Source organism: Phalaenopsis equestris, unplaced genomic scaffold (assembly GCF_001263595.1).
Source record: "Phalaenopsis equestris unplaced genomic scaffold, ASM126359v1 Scaffold213678, whole genome shotgun sequence".
In the NCBI taxonomy this organism is placed as follows: Eukaryota; Viridiplantae; Streptophyta; class Magnoliopsida; order Asparagales; family Orchidaceae; genus Phalaenopsis; species Phalaenopsis equestris.
The window spans coordinates 299,303-320,718 of NW_018232507.1; the positions used below are offsets into that span (position 1 = coordinate 299,303).

The window sequence follows — 21,416 nt, forward strand, 5'->3', positions numbered from 1 at the left end:
TGAGGGTTGTATCTTAAGATTTCAAGTGGTGCTTTAGCTGTATCTTGGTTTCTAAGAGGTGATTTATCCTTCCCCCATCGCACCTTGCCACTCCACGTTGTCCTTCCCCGCTGCAACCACCCCATGATAGCAACTTTTGTTGTTTTTCAGTGCGGTCATCTAATTCCAGCTCTTCTTGCTTGCGACCCCCCGCCCCAGACAATTGCCCCTTGTTACCCTACAATCCTTCACTTCGTCCTTTCGCTGTCGTCATCCAGAAAACATTAAATATGTTGTTTTCCTGCTATCCTCTAGCTATTCAAGCCTTTCCTACCGCGCCTCGCTGCTCCGCTTGCCACCTCATCTGCTGTCGTTGTTGTCCCAACATTCTACTTCCAGCCCCTTCTTTGGTTGTCGCAATACCTACAACACTATTTCAGCCATCTACCTTCGCTCCCCAACCACCTAGCCGACCTCCACCACTCATGAGTAGAGCCCTGCCGTGAGTTTGTGTTGTGTTTGTCGTAAATTCTTTTTCTAGTGAGTTAATCGTAACCGTCTATTTGTTTTCGGTAATAATATAATTTTTTTATATTGTGATTTGGGTTAACTCCAGTATCAGAAAGTGATCCATTTATAATATTTCTTCGTGCATCAAAAGCATTTTAGTATCATGCATTATATGACATGATTGAGGCAACACAAGTAATACACATATGTTATTGACTAGTCAAATACTCTAAAGAATCATTCATGGAGACGATTCAAAAATAATATCCTCTTGCAACTTCTTCTTGTTCCCATAGAAGGTAAAACTCCTTGTATTCATTACAACACCCCTCTGTTATAATACTGAAACGTAAATGATGGTCTAAGAAACAATTGAATAGCAAACACCGCTCATTAAAAGTTCTAACGAAACCTTCATAACTGATATTGCTAATAAACTCCCTCAAGATAGAGCATATATATCAACTAAGGATATTATTTTATTGAGGGAGTGTATTAGCAAATGATCTTAAAACCTCCACAAAAATGTTAATCAATTATTTTTCATTGGCAACATGAGGACTTGGAATTATTCTATTAAAAAACTTTCCCAGATAAGAAATAATCAGTTTTTGTTTAGATCATTGATTAAAAATAGGATTGCCAACAATTTAGATAGTAGCTATATTATCATAGACCGCAACATTTATAGAGGTGAGATAACCCTATATTCTACTTGAGCACTGGATCAGGCAAGATGTATTAGTTATCGAAGTGGAAGCATTTACGGCGGGGGAGGCAAGAGCATCCCGATCAAGATGGGATTTGTGGGAACGAGATTTCTTGATAGGTGAATAGTGTAGCGTAAGTTTTCTCGCTTATTTTTGATAGGGCATTGTGGGCCCTATTTACATAATTTATAATTAAGGTCAAATTTCTTGTCCTATATAAGTACGTAACTTTAGAGCATGTTGAACACTTTTTGACTTTTGGTTTATACAACAGAGTTTGTTTCCCCTCGTTTATTCTATTCAAAATATTGAATCCATAAATCTTTCTCAGGTAGTATGGTTGCAGCCTAATTGGATTGGAGTGGTGATCTCTCCTGAATGTTCGACCTTCTACACCGGTCAATATGTTACCGCACTATTGTTTTGGCGTGCAGTTTGTTGTCCAGCCACAATTCTTTGTCGTTCCTCAACCATTGTTATTGTCTCCTCTTTTGTTTCTCATCTTACAGCTCTCATAGCCAATCCTCTCACATTGTCTATTACCCCTAGATCTATGGCAATTGATACTAGAGCCAAACATAAACCTAAACCTAAAATCAACACAAAAAGATTTGCAATTAATTGAGCTCAAAAGATTGTGTGGATGAAGACCAAAGAGAGTTTAGATAAATGAGAAACTCGTTTGGTTATTGATTAGTGGTAAGGGGTGATGCTGATGATGTTCATCACCATTTTTTTCAATATTTTGAAGTACCCCTAAAATTTACCACTTTGTTGCAAGGAAATAAGTTAGAAAAAAAAAAAAGCGTAAATCCAAGAGAAACTGTTCTACTAAGATTTAGAGCATAGAAAGTCTTACATTCCTTAGAGAGTCCCTAAGGTTATTGAAATCCAAGGCGAAACAAAATAGTAAGATGATTGCCGATTGATGCATTTAGCAAAGTCTATTCATTTGAAAAGCAAAGTCAAGATGAACAAGTTTATAAATACATCTCACAAGAAATTGAAATGCCCAATACCATAAGAGAAAATACTACTGAGTATGATAGATGTACACATGGAGGATGAGGATGCTCTCTCAGAGTAAAATGAAGAGGATGTCATTAACAGACGCCACCTCAAATAAAGAAAAGATGAGTGATGGGTCAACCAATAACAGAGAGGAGAATGCTTGCAGAGGTTGTGTGGTTAGGACGCATAAACTCTTAGTCAGAGAGGCAGCAATAGCTGGAAATAAGCAATGGCTGGGAGATGAGCCATCAAAGTGTGATTACATGTAGTAAGTGAAAGGCAAGTCGTACGCAAAATACATGCAGCAGGCAAGAGAGGAAAGTAGTTGTGGTAGTGGGTCACAGGATAATGTTCAGCAAAAACTAAGTAGAGCAGGCTTCAACTGAAGAAGCATATGACTATGAAATGTGGATATGGTAGCAACTAGAGTGATGTGTGACTAAAGCTTGCAGGTGCAGGCAAGAGCATTGTGCTGTTATGGATGGATGCATGTGTGTGTGCACATGTGCGTGTGTGTGTGCACATATATATACGTGCATAGATAGTGCGTGTGTGTGTGCATGCACATGTGCGTGTGTGTGTGCATACATATATACGTGCATAGATACATCCATACATCGTGTGTGTGTGTGTGTGTGTGTGTGTGTGTTTACGTATATGTATATTTTTTTTAGAAAAAGCCCGAGGGCAAATATATTAAAGCGGAAAAATGTTTTATGAGAGGGCCTAAAAAAAGCCCAACTCAGACAATACAACACACACAAATTTCAAATAAAACAAAGATACATCAAGGTAAAAAATCAAAAAACTGCCAAAGGGCGCAAAAATGTCAGGGACGTCCCACTTAGTAATCTCTGTCTCTAGTTCTCAGAAGTGAGCTGGCTAATAAATTAGTAAGGTGAGTATCATTGCCCAACGTAACTAAAGTATCATCCATCAGATTCCAGAGCTCAAGTAGGTCTCCATTCTTCATTCTTTTTCTTCCTCCTCCTCCTGGATGTGTAGGTCTGTCATTCCTCATCCGATGATTGACTCATCTGATCAATAGATTGTTCCAAACTTGGTCGGACAGGTGTAGACTGTTACACATCATGATCCTCATGAGTCTAAGTAACATTAATAGCTTGCTCGACCTAATGAGGCGGTAGTGAAGCAGTAGAAGTATTGTCACATGTAATATCGGTGATAGGTTTTAGAGCAAGGTGGGGTTTGAAGAATCTCCCTCTCACCCACGATAGGAGATTCCAAAGTCGGGGATAGTAACGCTTCAGGGGTATCCTTTTGAAGATCAATAATGTCAATAACTTGGAGTTGATTAGGAGCATATGAATTCACTGTCTCTGGCGGAGCACTGTGGTTTTTTGGTCGAAGATGGGGGTGTAGATGAAAAATGCAAGTTTTTCAATGTTGGAAAATTATTTTCATGCCAACTTGATAACAATAACTAAGAGTAAATGACAGAAAATTGAACACTTACAACAAGACGACATGTGGTACTTGTATTCAAAAGAATAAGCTAATAGTATGGCTTATATATTAGAAAATCATTAAATGAGGCCACTAAATGGTTTCATTTTCCAAAAAACTAGATATAAATTGAGTGGGAAAGATAAGGCAAATTCATACCAACATAGGGGCCCAAATGATACATATCAATATGAAGAACAAGCATATCCCACTACAAAACTTTGTCATCTTGCTCTGCCTTTGTCCTTGTTTATGAGAGGCTCTATTTAAAATAGCATCGCATTGGACAAGAAATAAACTTGAGTAAATGTCTTCCAACTATCAACAAAAACCAACATTAGTATTAAAACAATAAATAACCTGTTTCAACAAACTGGGCACAACCATGAGCTCAACGTATTTTCTTTAAAATAAGAATAGGACAGACATGATGAGACAAGCAACCCTTACAAATATTTAATGCGTTGAAGTACACGGTTTGGCTTTTATATCAACAAGATGAACATTTGTCTATCTATGATAAAATAACACCTAAGTATGCATTCTAAATAAACATTAAAAGATTTCACGAAACAATACCACAATGGTACCGGAAATCTTCAGAAATTGCACCAAACATGTCATGACACAGTTTCCTAGAACTTTAACCAACCTTAGTTCTTATAACACTATTAAACAAAGGCACAATACTTGCAGCAAAATTATACCTACACAAAGGAATCTTACAATCACAGCTTAAATTGATAGAATGACCCCTACAATCGTACTCATCAAGTGCTTTTAACAAGGCATCATTGGCATTGGGAGATTACAATAGTACTCAAACTCTCAAAAACACATAAAATCGGCCCCTACATGAAATACTTCCATTTAAGGAGGACATAATTAACCATTCTAAAAAGCATAAGCAACCAAAGAAAAAAGTTCCATAACAATAAACAAACAAACAAAAAGATAAAAAAAAAACACATGAATTCAATCGCATAGTAAATTCCCATTAAGCCAGTTTTTTTAAACACGTAAAATCTCACAATAAAAAGTCGTATAAGAATTAACCAATCTAAAAGTATAAGAAACCAAAAAAAGGTTCTATAACAAAAATAATAATAATAATGCATGAATTCATTCAAATAGTACATCCCATTAAGCAATTTTTTTTAAACAAATAAAATCTCACAATAAAAGGTTGTAAAGAACAGTAGCCAATCCAAACCATAGGCAAGTACAAAGGCTTATGAACTTCCCCCTTTACATACACTTCAAGTAATTTCAACATTTTCCACATATGACACATGTTACTAGTAAATATATTAAAGAAAACGTAGTAATACTGAAGTGCTAGCATTAGTAAAAGATTCAAACCTTTGTTTATTGTTAGGACAAGAATGAAATTTTATAAATTTTATTTCTGTGCTGACTTGAAGTAAATGGAGATAAAACAAAATAAAATGTAAAAAATAAAATAAAAAGAGATGTCAGAGAATGACCCGCAGAAAATGTAACTATCTGCACAAATCAAGATCTCATATTAGCAACATCATTAAAAAGAATTGAGCATAAAAATATTTGACCAAAGAAAAATAAATGTGTTAAAGAGAGTTTTACCTTCAGCCAATCATACATCGTCAAAGAAGTAGTTGTACAAGACCAGTCTAGTCCACATCTCAATTCATATAGAAAGGGAAGCGCACGATAGAGTCGAAAGCCTAAATATTTAATTTGTGAAACCTTACGAGTCAAAAACTGCCGATGCAAAGTACTTTTATTAGGAATCCCACAACGAATTTGCACGGCTTGCAGGGCTAAGGAAACTGCTTTTGTGAGATAAATGGCACGAAGAGCAAAACCTCCAATGCACCGGTGGGATGGTTTCGTGTACCAAGCATATTCAGTGACCGAGTATGTAAAGAGGAATATATTGAAAAGATATAAAATGACCCTTGCTCTGGCGAAAGAGCACAAGTATATGATGCGATCGAGTATGATTAGAAAAAAGAGAACCTGTGGAAATATAAAATAAACATACAACTAAGAAAACAACGTACACGACAAGATTAAAATGAACAAAACAAATATAAATGAAGGGATATATGTTTTAAAACTAATTAAAAAAAAAATTAAATTTTAAAACCTCAACATACATCCTGTAAAAATTTTTCAAGCTATTTCACAAACTTTATAACTCAACATGTGCTTACCATTAAAATGAAAACAAACTCTTTGGGAAATTGATCCTCTAGTTGATAAACATCAAGAAATTTGTTTATATTTTTTATAACAGATTGGTAGAAAATAGCGACTAGGAAGAAAACAGCCAAGTCTACACCAAATATGTATGCATAAAGATCAATTTCTTTCTTTCCACCTCCAATTACTGAGATAACAGGATATGGAAAACCAATCTCCTCAAAAATTCCTGCACTCTGTGCCAAAAGAAGCTCTGTGGCAACATCTGAAGCTGGAGTCAGTGACCAATGCCACTCAGCCGCAGGACATTCTGCTAAAGGGGAAGCATGCAAAACCTCAAGAATAACAATAGCAACATCTAAATCTTCTTGACTTCTCACGATGCTTTGGATTTGTACCCTGCTAGTAGAATGACATGAATTAGGAATATAAGATTTGCATTTGTCTTCATGCGCTATCTTGAGCAACTTATTTATTACTGATTCTATCTTCTGCGGCTGAATACCATCCTCTGGCCACTTATTAACCATCATTGACAATTGCACAAAATATGGAGGTGATTCAGATCCTCTTGTCAGAGACATCCAGTATCTTGAAAAACTTCTTGCTATTAGTTTAGCAAGGTTTATTAATGGAAAGAATAAGTGCTTAAGTTTGTCTCTAAGACTATAGCTAACAGTTGTTTCTTCTGTATAATGCTGTCTCCTATGTAGAAACTTAAACTCCGTTATCGGTGCCCACTCCCCATCGTTAGCAGTTATTGAACTCTGAAGAAGGGTTGAAACATACACCAGGAAAAGTGGAAGGGTGCTTATTACAAAAGAAGCTTTTATCTTGTTCTCAGCAAATCCCAACATTTGCAATAATTCTATGTGAATACTCAAGCCACAATGCTGGATGATAATCTGATAAAAGTACTGAAGAAGTATATTGATTTCTGTGTAAATAAGCATAACCACCCAAAATATATAATTAGGACCTGAATTAACACAAAGAGCATATAGGAAAAGTGCTGCGAGGTAGAGCATAGAGAGTAAACTGAAATTCCAAAGGAACACAAGAATGAAAGAGCAATAGCACACAATATCATTATTTGATCTCATTTGTGACCATATATAACGAATTATTCTTCGGATCTGCAAGCTAGCTGGTGGAGTTGAGTCAGAGTTAGAGCTAGCAGAAATGGATCTAGCTAAATACCCGGATACTGCATTTTCCCGGCTCTCTATTTCATGATAGATCCCATCTTCTGGAGAAGAATGGCCATTTGAATCATTTTCGTCAGGCTTAATGTTTAAGAAACTTGCTATATTTGTGACCGCTTGATTTCCAAGGGACTGGACTTGAGAAACACCATCACCAAAGAGCTGCACAGCAGAAACTAATGGATTTTCTACACCCTTCCTTTTTGTGCTTTTATCAGCAGAAGTTTCAATATTAGCATATCTTTCAGGGAGTTCACTTATATCAGAAACAGATTTTGAAGGAACTTTCAACAATTCCATTGTCAATGAGCTATGGCCCCTTGCACTGACGGGTGAACCTTCTAGATCTAAAGCTACTGAAGGCAGCGAAGCATTCTTCAATTCATTAGATGTTGGAAAATTAAAGGAACTTTCTGATCCTTCATGAACCTGCATGGTCGATTTATCCAGCACATTATCACTATTGGCAATACTCTGAGAAAAACATCTCCTTTGGCGTAGGCCCTCATTATATGCAGGAACAGAAACATCAGGAAAATCCCCTGAAGAGTTCATAATTTTAAGATGGGTTTGCAAATTAAGCATCTCTGACTTCATTTTTTCCACTTGCACATTGCGATGATGCTTATCCTCCTCAGATTTATGAAAATCCTGCAACCGAGCAGCTTTCCGTGCAGCCCTTTTTTCTTGTTCACGTACCATAGCGCCAATTTGCTCCGCTTCAAGGTACCTTGCAATGTCTTCAAATTCTTTGGAGCAGAAAATGTATGATTGCATGGAAACCAGGAGAAAAATTATTATTTCAACCAGTGCAGACCGTGATTTAATTTTAAACCCGTAATCATATTTATAAAAACCAATAACCTCATAAATATAGTCCACAGTGCCACATTTACCAGAACTAAAATCCCCAAAGAAAGGAGATTGATAAGCCAACGAAAGAACAACAAGAATAAAATTATAAATACGCACATATCTGAAAATTTGGTTCTTCTTTTTCAATATTTCAAGCCTCATCCGGAAGTAAACAAGAGCAAATCCAAGATAGCCGAGGTGAAGTATATCATATTCCATTGTTCCAGTAATTAGAATCAAAGCAAGAACAATGTCTAACAAATGACAGTATAAATATAACCTTATATAATCAAGGAAAGTCCAGAAACTTCTAGTTTCAAATGATAGGTCTCTCCAAACTGATGCATTTTTTCTTTGAGACATCATCTGGTGATAGGTATGCGACTCTGAAAAGCCATTCAAACGATCTGAACGGAGCTTAAGAGAAGAGAAAATAAATACCAAATAATAGCTGACAAGCATTCCTGGATCATCAACGACTATCCCTGTATATAAAATATCAAGTCGCGAATTTCTTGAGAAAAGATAAAATAATTAGGACAATTAGCATGAAAAAAGTGAATATAATAAAGGAATTTAATATAGAGGGCATACCAAGCCAACATTTTGTGCAATAGTCAAAATAAAGACTAGAGTTACTCCAGCAATCATGACAATGGACATTTGCATCCGTTGGAAAATGAATCCAAAGAATATTTTTTTTCCAAAATGCAAAATATTCGAGCACAAGAATAGAAGCGAATGCTAAAACAAATATGGGCCACAATTTTCGGATGGCATCTCGTTTCAGAAAGATGCATGTGACAAGACATGCTATATAAAACATTGAGATGACATTTAACGCTGTAAAACTTGCCACAAGCAATACAATCATATTGATTTCAAGACCATGATGTCTGAAAATATTTTCAATCCAAAACTTGGTATATATAATCAAGGTAATTTTCTGCATCTCAAGTCTCTCCTTTCTCAAAGCAAGAATAATTTTCTTGTTCCATTTATGACTCTCTTTTGAACTGCCCCATAGAAAACCAAGTGAATATCTTTTTGTGGCAGTAGTTGAACTTCTCATGCTAGGACCTGGATCTGAAGTTTCATAGCTTTTGGAGCTGACAAAAGGAATTGATTTAGCAGCAACACCGCCATTTTTTGAAAAAAGAGTACTGCTACCAAGCAATGGTGTCTTTTCTTCATCATGATAGAGGTAATCTTCCGAATCATGTTCATTTGTGATAAACAACTGGCAAGGTTCATCCCACTTCCCACTATTTACTTGGCAGCTTGGCATTTTCTCTTGCCAGTGGAAAACATTGTACTGAAGGATACAAGTAACTATTACCATAATCTTTCCTCTCAAACCAGACTCAAGCCCCCAAAATCCTGGTTTAAATGATCTCAGACCAAGAAAAAGTGATAAACCATAGAGCTTCTGGCCTGGGAACATATGTGCTTCCTTGCCCCACAACTGGAACAGATACTCATACATCACAAGAAGTCCTGAATAGACTAAGACCAGCTTGGATGGAATCCGAGAGGTCTTAGGTAAAATGGAACAAATGATGAGAAACAAAAGATAAAGAAATCCAAATGCACTAATAGGAGATAAAGCAGCATAAAAAACTGCCACAGACAAAATCTTTTCACAATGCCATATCAGGAATCTTCTCATAAAACCAAGAAATCCTTTCTGGGATGCATCTGATATCTCAAATATCACATTGCAACGGCTCCGCCTTCTTTCATAGCTGTGAAACTGCATTACAATCAAAACAGCTAAAGACTCCCAAATATTCCTCGGCAAAGATGACTCGGGACTGTATCCCAGATATGCATAAAGATCAATCCATTTTGATAAATAACTCTCAAGACTTTTTGAAGTGCTCAAGATGTAAGTAAAAACAAACACAATGGTTGAGTATACTTTTAAAGGAAACCAGAGACGTCTTCTGGTTTGCCCAACAAGTTGCCGTCCTATTATCCAAAGGAGAAGGAAAAAGAGGTAGCCGAATGATATGTAGTTCGGTCTAACAAGATACAATGTTAGAAGGACTGTCAAGAAAACCACATAGGTTCCATAGGAACGATAAGTGGACAAGCATTTCTGACCAACTTTACTCAAGTAAGAAGCTATAAGCTTTTCTGCAGAAAAAAATGGGAAAGCAAAAAATGAATCCTTGCAAATGGAAATCTGATTATCACTGTAAATTCTAAGAAATAATGCATCAACATAAAAAACTATTAGAATTATAACAGCAATCCGTAGCCATTATTACCAATTATTAACTTTTATTTCCTATTTGTTTCATTCTGTGTTATTTCTCTCCATTGTTGTGTTTATTGTAATTGGGTTAAAATACCTCTCTTCTATCAATAAAATTATGCTGCTCTAGTCCAAATCTCAACATGGCATCAAAGCCTTACCCTAGATCCAGCAGTCGCCGGCCTCCTCTGCCAGTTCCAGCAGCCACCGGCTTAAGCTATGGTTCCAGCAGCCAGTGGTTTCCTCTTCTGATTTTTTCTGCTGCAGTTTTTTTCTTTTTTCTTGGTCCTGCTGCCATTTTCCTGATACCGTTTTTCTTGGTTCTACAAACCGCAGGTTTCCTTCTGTTTCCAAGCAGCAGCCACAGGTTTCCCAACGGCAACCAACCATTTCGTGGTTCCAACAGCAGATTTCCTTCTGTGTCCAAGCATCTGCCGGCAACCGTTTCCCTTCAGCCGTATGGTTCCCCATATGGTTCCTGCAGCCATGTTCTTTTCTGCTGCTCCTTCAGCCACTGTTCGGTTGCTTTGCCTGTGTCACTCCAATTGTTGTTGCTTTGCCACTCTTTTGACAACCTGCTCCCATTGAATAAAATAGAAGGTTGTGATGAGAAGAAATGGCAGAAAATTCATTGTTTTTTGGATCTTCCTCATCTTCGCCTTTTCAGCTGCTCCCAGCAGCTTCTCTAAACCGGCTGATTCCAGCCCGGCGGGTTTTTTTTCTACCACCCCATTCCCCAAGCCCTAAAAGCTGCAAGCTTCTCAAAGCTGGCCTTTCTACAGGCCTTCCTGCTGTTTTTGCTGACGTGGTAATTAAAAAGCAACAGGCCCTCCGAGCCCCTGCTTCTTCCTGCGAATTCACTGCCGTGTGGCTGCTTCCAGCTTCTTCCTGCAGCATTATTTTTCACTGTGTGGCTCTTTCCTTCAGCCTACCTATGGTTATCCGTCTACCGGAGACCAATAAATCAGTCAATATCTCGGAATCCCAGCCACATTTTTTTTCTGTTTGAATCATCTTGAATCGTGCTCAGCCCTCGTTCATGCCACCTCGCATCGGTCATTCAACTTGTGTTTACTGTCACAAATTCAATCACACTCGGGACAAGTGTTGAAAACTTCATGGTGAACCGACATACAAATTTTCGGCCAAATTATCTGCTATCAAAGGACACACAGCAACGTCTGAATCTATCACGGTTCAACCAACGTCCGAATCTACCCAATCATCCCAGAATCCTCCAAATCTCTGAGAAACCAGATGGAACAATGGATCAAGCTACATAAAACACATTAAGTCTCTATGGATCCGCTGACCTCCCACGTCTAAAAAGGTACCTTCCGATGACTTTCACAATTTATTCAGTCTCTAGTCAATGAATTATTGATTCAGTTGTCACGGATCGCATGAATGGATGCTCACAAATTTTCTCGACTTACCATCTATGATCTGGAAATGATACAATCGGAATTATCGATAGCTCCTGTAGTTTCATTGCTAATAAATGATCGATTGTACTAACAACAAATCTAAGTTTGGAGAATGTTTTATATATTCCCAATTTGCAATATAACTTGTTATTTGTCAGAAAGTTGACAAATGATATTGATTGCATTGATAAATTATTTTTTGATGGTTGTATTCTTTAGGATCGTCGTTCGGGGATGATGATTGGAATTGCTCAGAGAGTAGTCAGACTCTACTACTTCCAAGAGATGAGCATAGAGAGTGAGAACACGCCCTCATGAGTTGTAGCTTATCTCGATTGAATGTCTCACTATGTTGTTGCATTGTCGTTTATGTCATCCTAGTTTTCAGTTTTTAAAAAAAGTATATTCTATGATGTTTTCTAATAAAAATTATTCTAATTTCAATTGTGAGACAACATCCAGTTCATTACTCACCCCACATTTACATATTTTCCGCTTCTTTCTCTCTCATTAATAATGACCTATGAAGACCCGACCGCACTCTCAGTTACACCAATAAATGGTGGTTCTTAACTTTGATTGATGACCGCACTCGAATGATGTGGGTTTATATTTTAAAAAACAAATCTGAAGTTTTTATCACCTTCCAAAACTTTCACACCTTCATTTCAACTCAATTCAAAACTCCTATTCAGGTTTGAGGTCCTTTGGACCGACAATGGCCGTGAATTTTTCAACTTTATTTTAGGTGAATTCTTGGGAGTAAATATATCCTCCTTCATAGCTTGTGTACGGACACTCCTCAACAAAATGAGCTAGCAGGGACAAAAAATCGTCACCTCCTCGATGTTACTCGCTCCATTATGTTTCAATCAAATGTCCCGAAACGATTTTGCAACGATGTCATTCTCACTGTCACATATCTCATAAATAGAGTCCCTTCTAAATTTCATGAGTTTCGAACCATCCTTGTTGTCCTGATGTCATGTTTCCCTACCAATCGAGTACTCTCTACTTTAGACGCCAAGATTTTTGGATGCATGACTTTTATTCCAAACACAGCCCTCAATCATATAGTAAACATAATCCCATATTCATAAAATATATCTTAAGCATTACACCACTCAAAAGAAGTATCGGTGTCATGATATTACCACTAACAAAATCTATGTGAGTGTTGATGTCTCCTTTGAAAGTGTTCCCTATTTTACTAGCTCGGCCCCAAGAGAGGGGGAGCTTAGGTTCTTAGACACCATCCTTTATCCTACTCTTATGGAAGTTCCCTCCTTGTTCCTATCATTGAGGATTCCCCTGTTCTGGTGAGTACACCATCCGATGAGTCCCCTGATTCGGTGAGTGCACCACTTGCTCCTGCCACTATCTGTGTCCACACTCGGCGCACCCATTCCAATGCTCCTACTCTGGAAGCCGCTACCTCCTTGTAGGACCCTGATTCCACTCCAAGCAACATCCTCGGCACGACCCCTCCTCTGAAATAAAAGGTGAGTTCTCCGAGTAAGGCATGCAATTAGACATGCTCCCTCTATTCTATAGTAAAATGTCTCTTCCCGCATTTTATCTTCGACCTATAGAGCATATATTACTGCCTTGATGACCCATCAAATACTAGTTACTATTGAAGTTGTTCCAGTCTGGAAAACGGCAATAATGGAGTCGTTGATCTTCCTCAGTGTAAGAAAGTTGTGGGGTGTCCATAGATTTTCAGCACCAAGTTCAGCTCTGATGGGTCCTTTGAACGTAACAAGTCACTATCGGTCGCCAAAATGCACTCACAGAACCATGGAGTTGATTATGAGGAGACATTCGCTCTAGTGGCAAAGTTAAACACTAGTCAAATCTTGTTATCTCTTCTGATGAACCTGGATTGGCCTTTATTTCAGATAAATGTCAAGAATGTGTTCTTGAATGGAGAACTTACGGAAGAGATATACATGTCTCTCCCTCCTAGCTTTTACTCCACTGCCTCCATCGAGCAAGTGTGCACGTTGCAAAAGTTCATCTATGGGCTAAAGCAGTCCCCAAGGGCCTAATCTGGCAAGTTCACAAAGGTGGTTATGGGTCATGATTTTACTCAGACTCAATCAGATCACATTTTCCTTTTCGGCAATCCTCCAATGCTCAAGTAGCTATCCTTATTGTCTATGTTAATGATTTTATTCTTACAGGTAACGATCTTCAAGCATTGGAGTCCTTGAAAAATATTCTTGTTAAGTCATTTGAAATGAAGGACTTGGGATCTTTCTAGTACTTCAGAGGCACGGAAATAGCTATGTCATCTCGGAGAATTTGCCTATCTCAGCGCCAATATGTTGTTGATCTCTTGAAAGAGAATAATCTTCTTCTGTGCAAACTCGTGGTTGTCCCTACGGATCCCAATGAAAAATTATCTTATATTCTCAATGTTGTATCTGTCAATAAGACTCACTATCAGCGTCTTGCGGTAAAACTCGTCTACATCGATTATACTCGCCCGACATATGCCACGCAGTTGGTATAGTGAGGCTATTCATGCATGACCCCTATGAGCGGCATCTCCAGGCTATCCACCAGATTCTCTACTATTTAAAAGATACACCGGGCTCAGTTTTGCTTTTCTCTCGTCACAGCTTTCAGTATATTGTTGGTTATACGGATGCTAGTTGGTAGGTAGGGAAGTCAATTTGGTTAATTCAGTGGAGCAGGTCGTGTTCGAGTCCGACCCGTGTTGACCTCATTTTTATGAGGACTTTCCTTCCTCTTCATAAAGCCTAGGATCTAGCCTTAAGATTTCTCGTATTGACTCTTCTAGAATGCTCGTGTTGGGACCCACCCCTTTTAAAAATTCAAGCAACTTTCTGGTTCTCTTGTGGTGTCTAGCATTGGTGATCTCAATTCATCATCATTTGGTCGAGTGGTTGACCACCATGCAGAGACTCAGAGAGAGAGTTCCCAATACGAACTCTAGTCCTAAGGAAATCCCTTTATGACTTTATCAACAATTCAAACACAAGGTACACAAAATTCATTAGGTTGCGCAAAGTCAGACTAAAATTGAAATTAAAAAAATAATAATAGTATATGAACTTGCACAGACGACCTTGGATGGGACGAAACGGATTGCGTCAGTGCGTCCGGAATGTCGATTTTAGTTAGAAAGGACATCCATATTGCTATAATTATGTGCGCGAACAAATCACATGCAAATCGATGAATTCGTCTGAACGACCCGGAATGACGAAACGGACTGCGCTGGCGTGTCTGGAGCATCAAAATTATCTAAAAAAGGCATAGTTTGTCATGACTTCATGCACAACTAAAAAATGCACGAATCAAAAATTTTAAATATTAAACATTATAAAAAATAACAATAATAATAATAATAAAAGAAAGATCCTACTTAATCCCTACTCACGCACGCAGACTCGCGACTCAGACATGCCCTAGCTTCTACGCCCCTCTCTCGCTAGCGATCCTTCGCGATCGAACCCAATCCCTTAGCTCCCGCAAATGGCCGCACGAGCCATTCTCCCTCTCGCTCGACATTTTGCCCAAGCACGAACCCTTAGCTGAGCGACTCCTCTTCAACTATGTGAGCCGCCCGACCGAACAGCCTCCCAATCGCGAGGCTTTACCTATCCGACCCTTCTTCTCGAGGCAGCATTTCCTCCTCCTTAAATGCCCCTCTTCTTCTCTCGTCACCTGGTTCGACCAACATTAGGGCTGTTAGGTAGAAATTATTTCTCTCCTTTGCTTATAAAAGCATACCTAGGGTTAGTTCTTTCATGGTTGAAGCTTGAAAAGGGGGGAGGTGCTATTGAAATCATTTATGGATTAAGTGTGATTGCTGCTCTTGGATTTCTGTCACTCTTCTTGTCTTTTCTTTAAGGTAGGCAAGGTGTATGGGACTTACCTTTCTCTTTAAGTTAATGATTTCTCTCTTCTTGTAGCTGCATTTTTTTCTTTTCTTTTAGCTACTTGTTACTATTGTTTGTTGGATGGATTTATTCTAGCCCAAATCTTTTGGTGTTTTACATTTGAAAAATCTGAAACTTTTGAAACTCTATTTGGAAAGTTTGGGAGAGTGACAATGTTTTACCTTTGCAAAATCTGGAAGCTTTTATTTGAAAATTTTGAAAAGTTTACAAATGTTTTGGTGTTTTACATTTGAAAAATCTGAAACTTTTCTTTTATGTTTGTTTACAAAGCTTGGAAAGTGGCGATGCCTCAATGCTTTGCTTTTGCAAAACCTAGAAGCTTTAAATGTTTTATTTGAAAAATTTAAAAAGTTTACAAATGCTTGGGTGTTTTACGTTTGAAAAATTTGAAACTTTTCAAACTCTATTTGGAAAGTTTAGTTTGAAAAGTTTGGGAGAGTGGTAATGTTTTACTTTTGCAAAACCTGAAAGCTTTAAGTGTTTTATATGGAAAATTTAGAAATTTTACAAATGTTTGGGTGCTTTACGTTTGAAAAATCTGAAACTTTTTAAACTCTATATAGAAAGTTTGGGAGAGTGGCAATGTTTTACTTTTGCAAAACTTGGAAGCTTTCAATATTTAATTTGGAAAGTTTACAAATATTTTGATGCTTTACATTTGAAAAATCTGAAACTTTTCAAACTCTATTTAAAAAATTGGGAGAGTGATAATGCTTTACTTTTGCAAAACCTAGAAAGTTTAAGTGTTTTATTTGAAAATTTTGGAATGTATTAATGCTTTACATTTGCAAAGTTCTATTTGGAAAGTTTGTTCTCATAAGCATGAAATGTTGAGCATGTGTAGCATAGTGGTGGCCATTTTTTTCGCTTGTTTGCATTTCCTTTCTCAAGTTATGGAAGGGACTTGCACTACTTTCGGGTTAATTCGTCCACCATTTTTGAAAATGTTAAAATACCACATATTTTTGGGAAAATTTGAAATTATAAGGGTTTTTATTTTTGAAAATTTGAAAGTTTTTGGAGATTCTTTCTTTTTGAAAATTTGAATTGTGTCATTGGGGTTTTCTTTTAAATGTTAAATTGGAAGTCCCAAAATGTTACTTTTACGTCATTTTAAAGGTTCTATTCTTGTTGTCTTAGAAACTTCAAATGCTCTTTTCGAGTTTGAATTGTTTGATATTTTGGGAGTTGATTTGATTATTTGTTTTTGAAAGAATTTAAACATTTTTAAATCGATTCACTTGTGATTTCGCTCTTGACTTTGCTGATTTTGTTTAAATGGGTCGGCCTCATCCACTCATGTGGCTTTATTTTTCTTTTTCGTGCCAATGGTTAAGTTAAAAATGAGAATTTCTGATTTAATTATTTTCATGATTCATTCACACCTTAAAAAAAAGAGGGGGTAATCAGATGAGAGAGAACTAAGAGAGAAACAAAGATAATTAGTCTGTTGAGATGATTGAAACCCAAAGGGAAATAGCGTAGCAAATCATTCACCAGTTTTTTTACATAAGAAGGATAAAATTGTAATTATGATAATTGTTGAGAATTGAAAGAAAGTAAGAGCTTAAATGATTCAAGAGTAAGAGACATAAATTGAAAGATCAATAGGGTATCAATTAGAACCCATAAGCATTAGTGAGATATAAGCCCAATTATTTTAATTAGGATTGAAGCACATTTCATGAACCTTTTTGACAAAATTATAGGTTTACCTCGTAGGTCATAAGAGCATGATAGTGAGCTAAGTTTAATGTAAAGATGTTCGAGGATTAGTTGAAAAACACTTAATTGAAGACATAACACTTTAACACTTCAAGCTCAAGTTAAAGTGTAGGCTTCCTAGATTTTAATAGCACACCCTAAGTGAGAGTTCATCTACTTAATTTTCAAATAGATACTGAAGTTAGGCACTTGACCCTATCTCATAAGTTAGTTAAAGCAATAGACAGGGTATGGACCAGCTGTGGTTCATGACTGATTTAATTAAATCAAAGAGTGAAACTCAATACTCCGAGATTTGAGCTTGAATGCTCCGGGATATTCTCAATATCACATATAAATCACTCTCCCTTAATCATTTACATGTGACGTTGTGTTTTGTTTTATTTATTTGTTTTTTTCCTACGATTTATTTCGAGTCTCTGCAGATCAGTTTTAGTTTCCTCAGGACTTTCCATATGCTACTTCATCATTTATTATGTTATACATAAACACATGTTTGTCCTGCTAGCTAAATTTCTCTACTATAATTTTACCTGCGACGATAGTCCCATTTACAGGTACAGCAATAACAACAAACTTAGGTACCCAAAGTTTACAGTACATTTATAGCACTTTACTGCATTTCTTTTAAGGTTCTTTACGATGTTTTTCCTTTATACTGTTTTTAATTACAGCATCTTATACTGTTTTCATTTACTATATTTCCTTATAACATAGTTAGTTTATGTATGTTTTAAATTAACTAGAGGACATTCATGAGAGAAAACGTTAGTCAGTTTACCCAGGGTGGATCACTATAAAACACTGAACCTGAAACTATTACTATATGAAGCAAGTCTTTGTGGACAGCATGACTGTGACGTAGCAGATGAAGGATGACGACCTGCAATAGCAAAACAAGTCCACATCAGCTAAAACTTTTCTGTAAAATAAATAACATAAACCATAAGACTTCGTGGTAGTTTGCTTAGCACAACTTAAATCTTCACTTTATCTTTTAGGCTTTTGCACAACCCTGTTGTGCAATATAAGTTCTAACACTTTTAGGATTCTAAGGTTACCGTACAGTACGATGTAAATCTTCTTATCTTTCTAGGTCATTTGCATGATTAGATATAATGTAAATGTGAGTCCTAAATTTTAAAAATAAATTGCAAGATTAAACAACGAATAACATTATTTTAAAGACATAAAACCAACCAATATGATAAATTAAAAGTCGTCGATGTTCTCCTCGTATCTGTGACATCTCATACTCTTCATTCCTTTGGATTCTTTAAAATAATTGTTTCTATTTGAGTCATTCTCATTTGACTTTTCTGTGTCCAATCTTAGAAACCTAAATTTTGAAATCTTGAAGGCAAAACTACCGATCTTAATCGAGAGTCTTCTTAAGTGACCCCGATCTTTTAAGATGTAATTAACTATAGAGGTTTGCTTCTATAGCAAACTAAAAACCCAGATAAAATAAACCTCATTTAATCCTTATATTATGTAAGGGAACTTGTCGGCCACATATAGATGATTTTGCAGGCCAAACAGATGTTACAAAATTCTTTGGTTTGGGTGGTTGAGCCTACTACAAGTGATATGTTTATCCTTCGGGATAGTGCATTACATATTGTATCGCACTCAGTCGTCCAACCTATCAAATATGTGAGATCTATTTGCTCTCATTTATTTTTAAATCAAAATACTATTTTTTTCAAAATCAAAATTATATTGATATCTATATATACTTAAATTCAAATTTAAATCTATTTTTTTCAAAAATCCAGGCTGACGACCGGCAAATTTGACCCGAATAATAAAAGAGTCAAAAATTAAGACCCGAACCCGATCCGAATTTGCTAACCCAAACCCGACTAAAAATTTCGTGCTTATATGAGTCATTTTAGATTTTTGGGCTCAACCCAAACTCGACCCAAATAATAAGTGGGTTGAATTCTCTGACCCGAACCCGACTCGAAAAATATTTGGTTCAACCCTAACCCGAAATTTTTTAGTCAAGTTCAAGTCGTTTTGGCGTGTTAGGTCAATTTTTAACACCCCTACTGATCGGGTCAGTTTATGATCGAAGTTCTGCATCAGTGTGTTGTTCATTTGTATGGGAAAATCTTCTCACGTGGAAAAACAAAAAAAAAGGTTTGTCGTTGTCCGGTACAGTGCTGAAGCTGAATTCTGATTTGTCCCTGAGAATCTGTGAAGCCCTCTGGTTACACATCAGGCTCCATGAACTTCGTATGCAAACCCTCATCCCGTTGTAGTTATTCTATGATAATAAGGTCGCCATCAGCATTGCTCACAATCCAGTCCAACATGATCGTACCAAACATGCGGAGATTGACAAACATTGCATTAAGGAAAAGATTGAGTCCAAGAAAATTTGTGTTCCGTTTGTGTCTTCCAATAGTCAACTAACAGATATCATCATCAAGAATTTTCCTCACCCTATGTTCGATGACTTCAAATCCAAGTTGAACATGATTGACATCTATGCTTCAACTTCAAGGTGAGTATTAGATTTATAACGGTAACGTAGTATTACCTATTACAAGCTTTTATTCCCTCATTATATATTTCCTATTTATTTTATATGTTTTATTTCTTTCATTTGTTGTATCTATTGTAATTGTGTTTAAATACCCTTCTTCTATCAATAAAATTATGTTGCTCTATTATAAATCTCAATAAAATAAACAACATAGATGAACAAAATTTACTAAAGATTTTGGACTCTGAATTTACCACGTGTGTTACCAACAGATGAACTATCCCAGGAGGTTCGTGATGCATAAACTGATAATAAAATAGATTTATTTAAACCAGCCTTCAAGATGCTAAAACCAAAAGGGGGATGAGGAGTATGTTGCACAATTGAAGATAAAGACACAAGCATCTTCAGTCCATGGTGTTGGATAGCACAAAAGCATAGCAGTATGCTGATCTCTGTAAAATCCCCGGAAGAAGTATGGGTTGTGATTCCTGTAAGCAATAATCCTGAAGACATTAGTTTCGTTGGTAATTGCTTCAGAATACAAGTGTCAGATTGCTGAAAAAACAATGACCAGGAGAGAAGAATTCGTCAGCTCTCAATACACAAAGACAAAAAAGTACTAATGTAGAAAACAAATTCTAAATTTAAGACAAAATAAGAGGAAGAACTATCACTCTGGCAAAAATTTAATGAATAAGGTTACACTGGATCCACCAACACAATGATAACATTATATGTGGGCAAAATAAAATAGATAAAAAAAAAAAAAAATCAATTTTGCTCTATTCTATGTATATAAATTACCACAAGATTTTTTTTTTATTTAAATTATCATTGAGAAATCATGTAGAGACGATTAAATAACAACTCAAAGCCATCTATGCATGAAATGCAGTTTCCCATTCATTGCTAATAAGTTCAAGATATCAAATTTTGACGGTCTATCTATCTAAATAGTAATTAAACTAGTTGCCATTATACATAATTAGTTATCAAAAACAAATACATAGCAGGTTTCATGTTGATCTGACAGATTTGACCGGTACAAGGAAACTGGAAAAATACATAATTATCTCTACTATACAGCGAAGGTGGAACAAATTCTGTGTCAAAATCATTGAAAAGCATCCAGCAAGATGCATAAGCGAGCAACAATGATGAAAAACAAACATGAATGCTGTTAAAATTTACATGAAACAAATTGGACAAAAAATAATGAAAAAATAAAATTCCAAGACAAAACAAATATAAAAATGAACATAAGCACACAAGTTGGTGAAAAAAATAAAAAAAATAAATGCCCCATAAATTGCACAACTAAAATAAGTGTAAATAAAAAAATTAATTCTACAAGATTAGAGGAAAACTAATCAAGGCGTGAAACAATAAAACTTGTCAAAAGATGCATTGAAAAAAATCCAGCATGGTGTTTTAAAAATTTCATAAACAGAATAAATAAAAGATTCTCATCAATGATAAGTAATTTCAAATTCAATATAATTTAAATTATATTAAAAAATTTATTTGGCCATTTTTAGTTGTATTGTCTGTTGAGAAAACAAATTTAAGCAAAACTTGTGTTTTATTTCACCATCAAGTACAAGCAAATTTACAATAATAAAATATGATTAATATCGTGACAAAGAAA

The 21,416-nt window shown here is 36.3% G+C and overlaps 1 protein-coding gene across 2 annotated transcripts in view; it reads right to left on the reverse strand.

Annotated features, from left to right (window-relative positions):
* The window catches only part of LOC110036987 (piezo-type mechanosensitive ion channel homolog), a 116,956-nt gene that overhangs the window by 16,747 nt on the left and 78,793 nt on the right, over window positions 1-21,416 (reverse strand). For both annotated transcript variants that reach the window (XM_020741550.1, XM_020741551.1), the window contains 5 exons: window positions 20,020-20,256; window positions 8,519-10,063; window positions 5,876-8,409; window positions 5,283-5,678; window positions 3,837-3,995 (listed from right to left, as the gene is read on the reverse strand). In XM_020741550.1, the coding sequence (XP_020597209.1) occupies window positions 3,837-3,995; window positions 5,283-5,678; window positions 5,876-8,409; window positions 8,519-10,063; window positions 20,020-20,256 (4,871 nt within the window). The remainder of the gene's footprint in view (window positions 1-3,836; window positions 3,996-5,282; window positions 5,679-5,875; window positions 8,410-8,518; window positions 10,064-20,019; window positions 20,257-21,416) is intronic.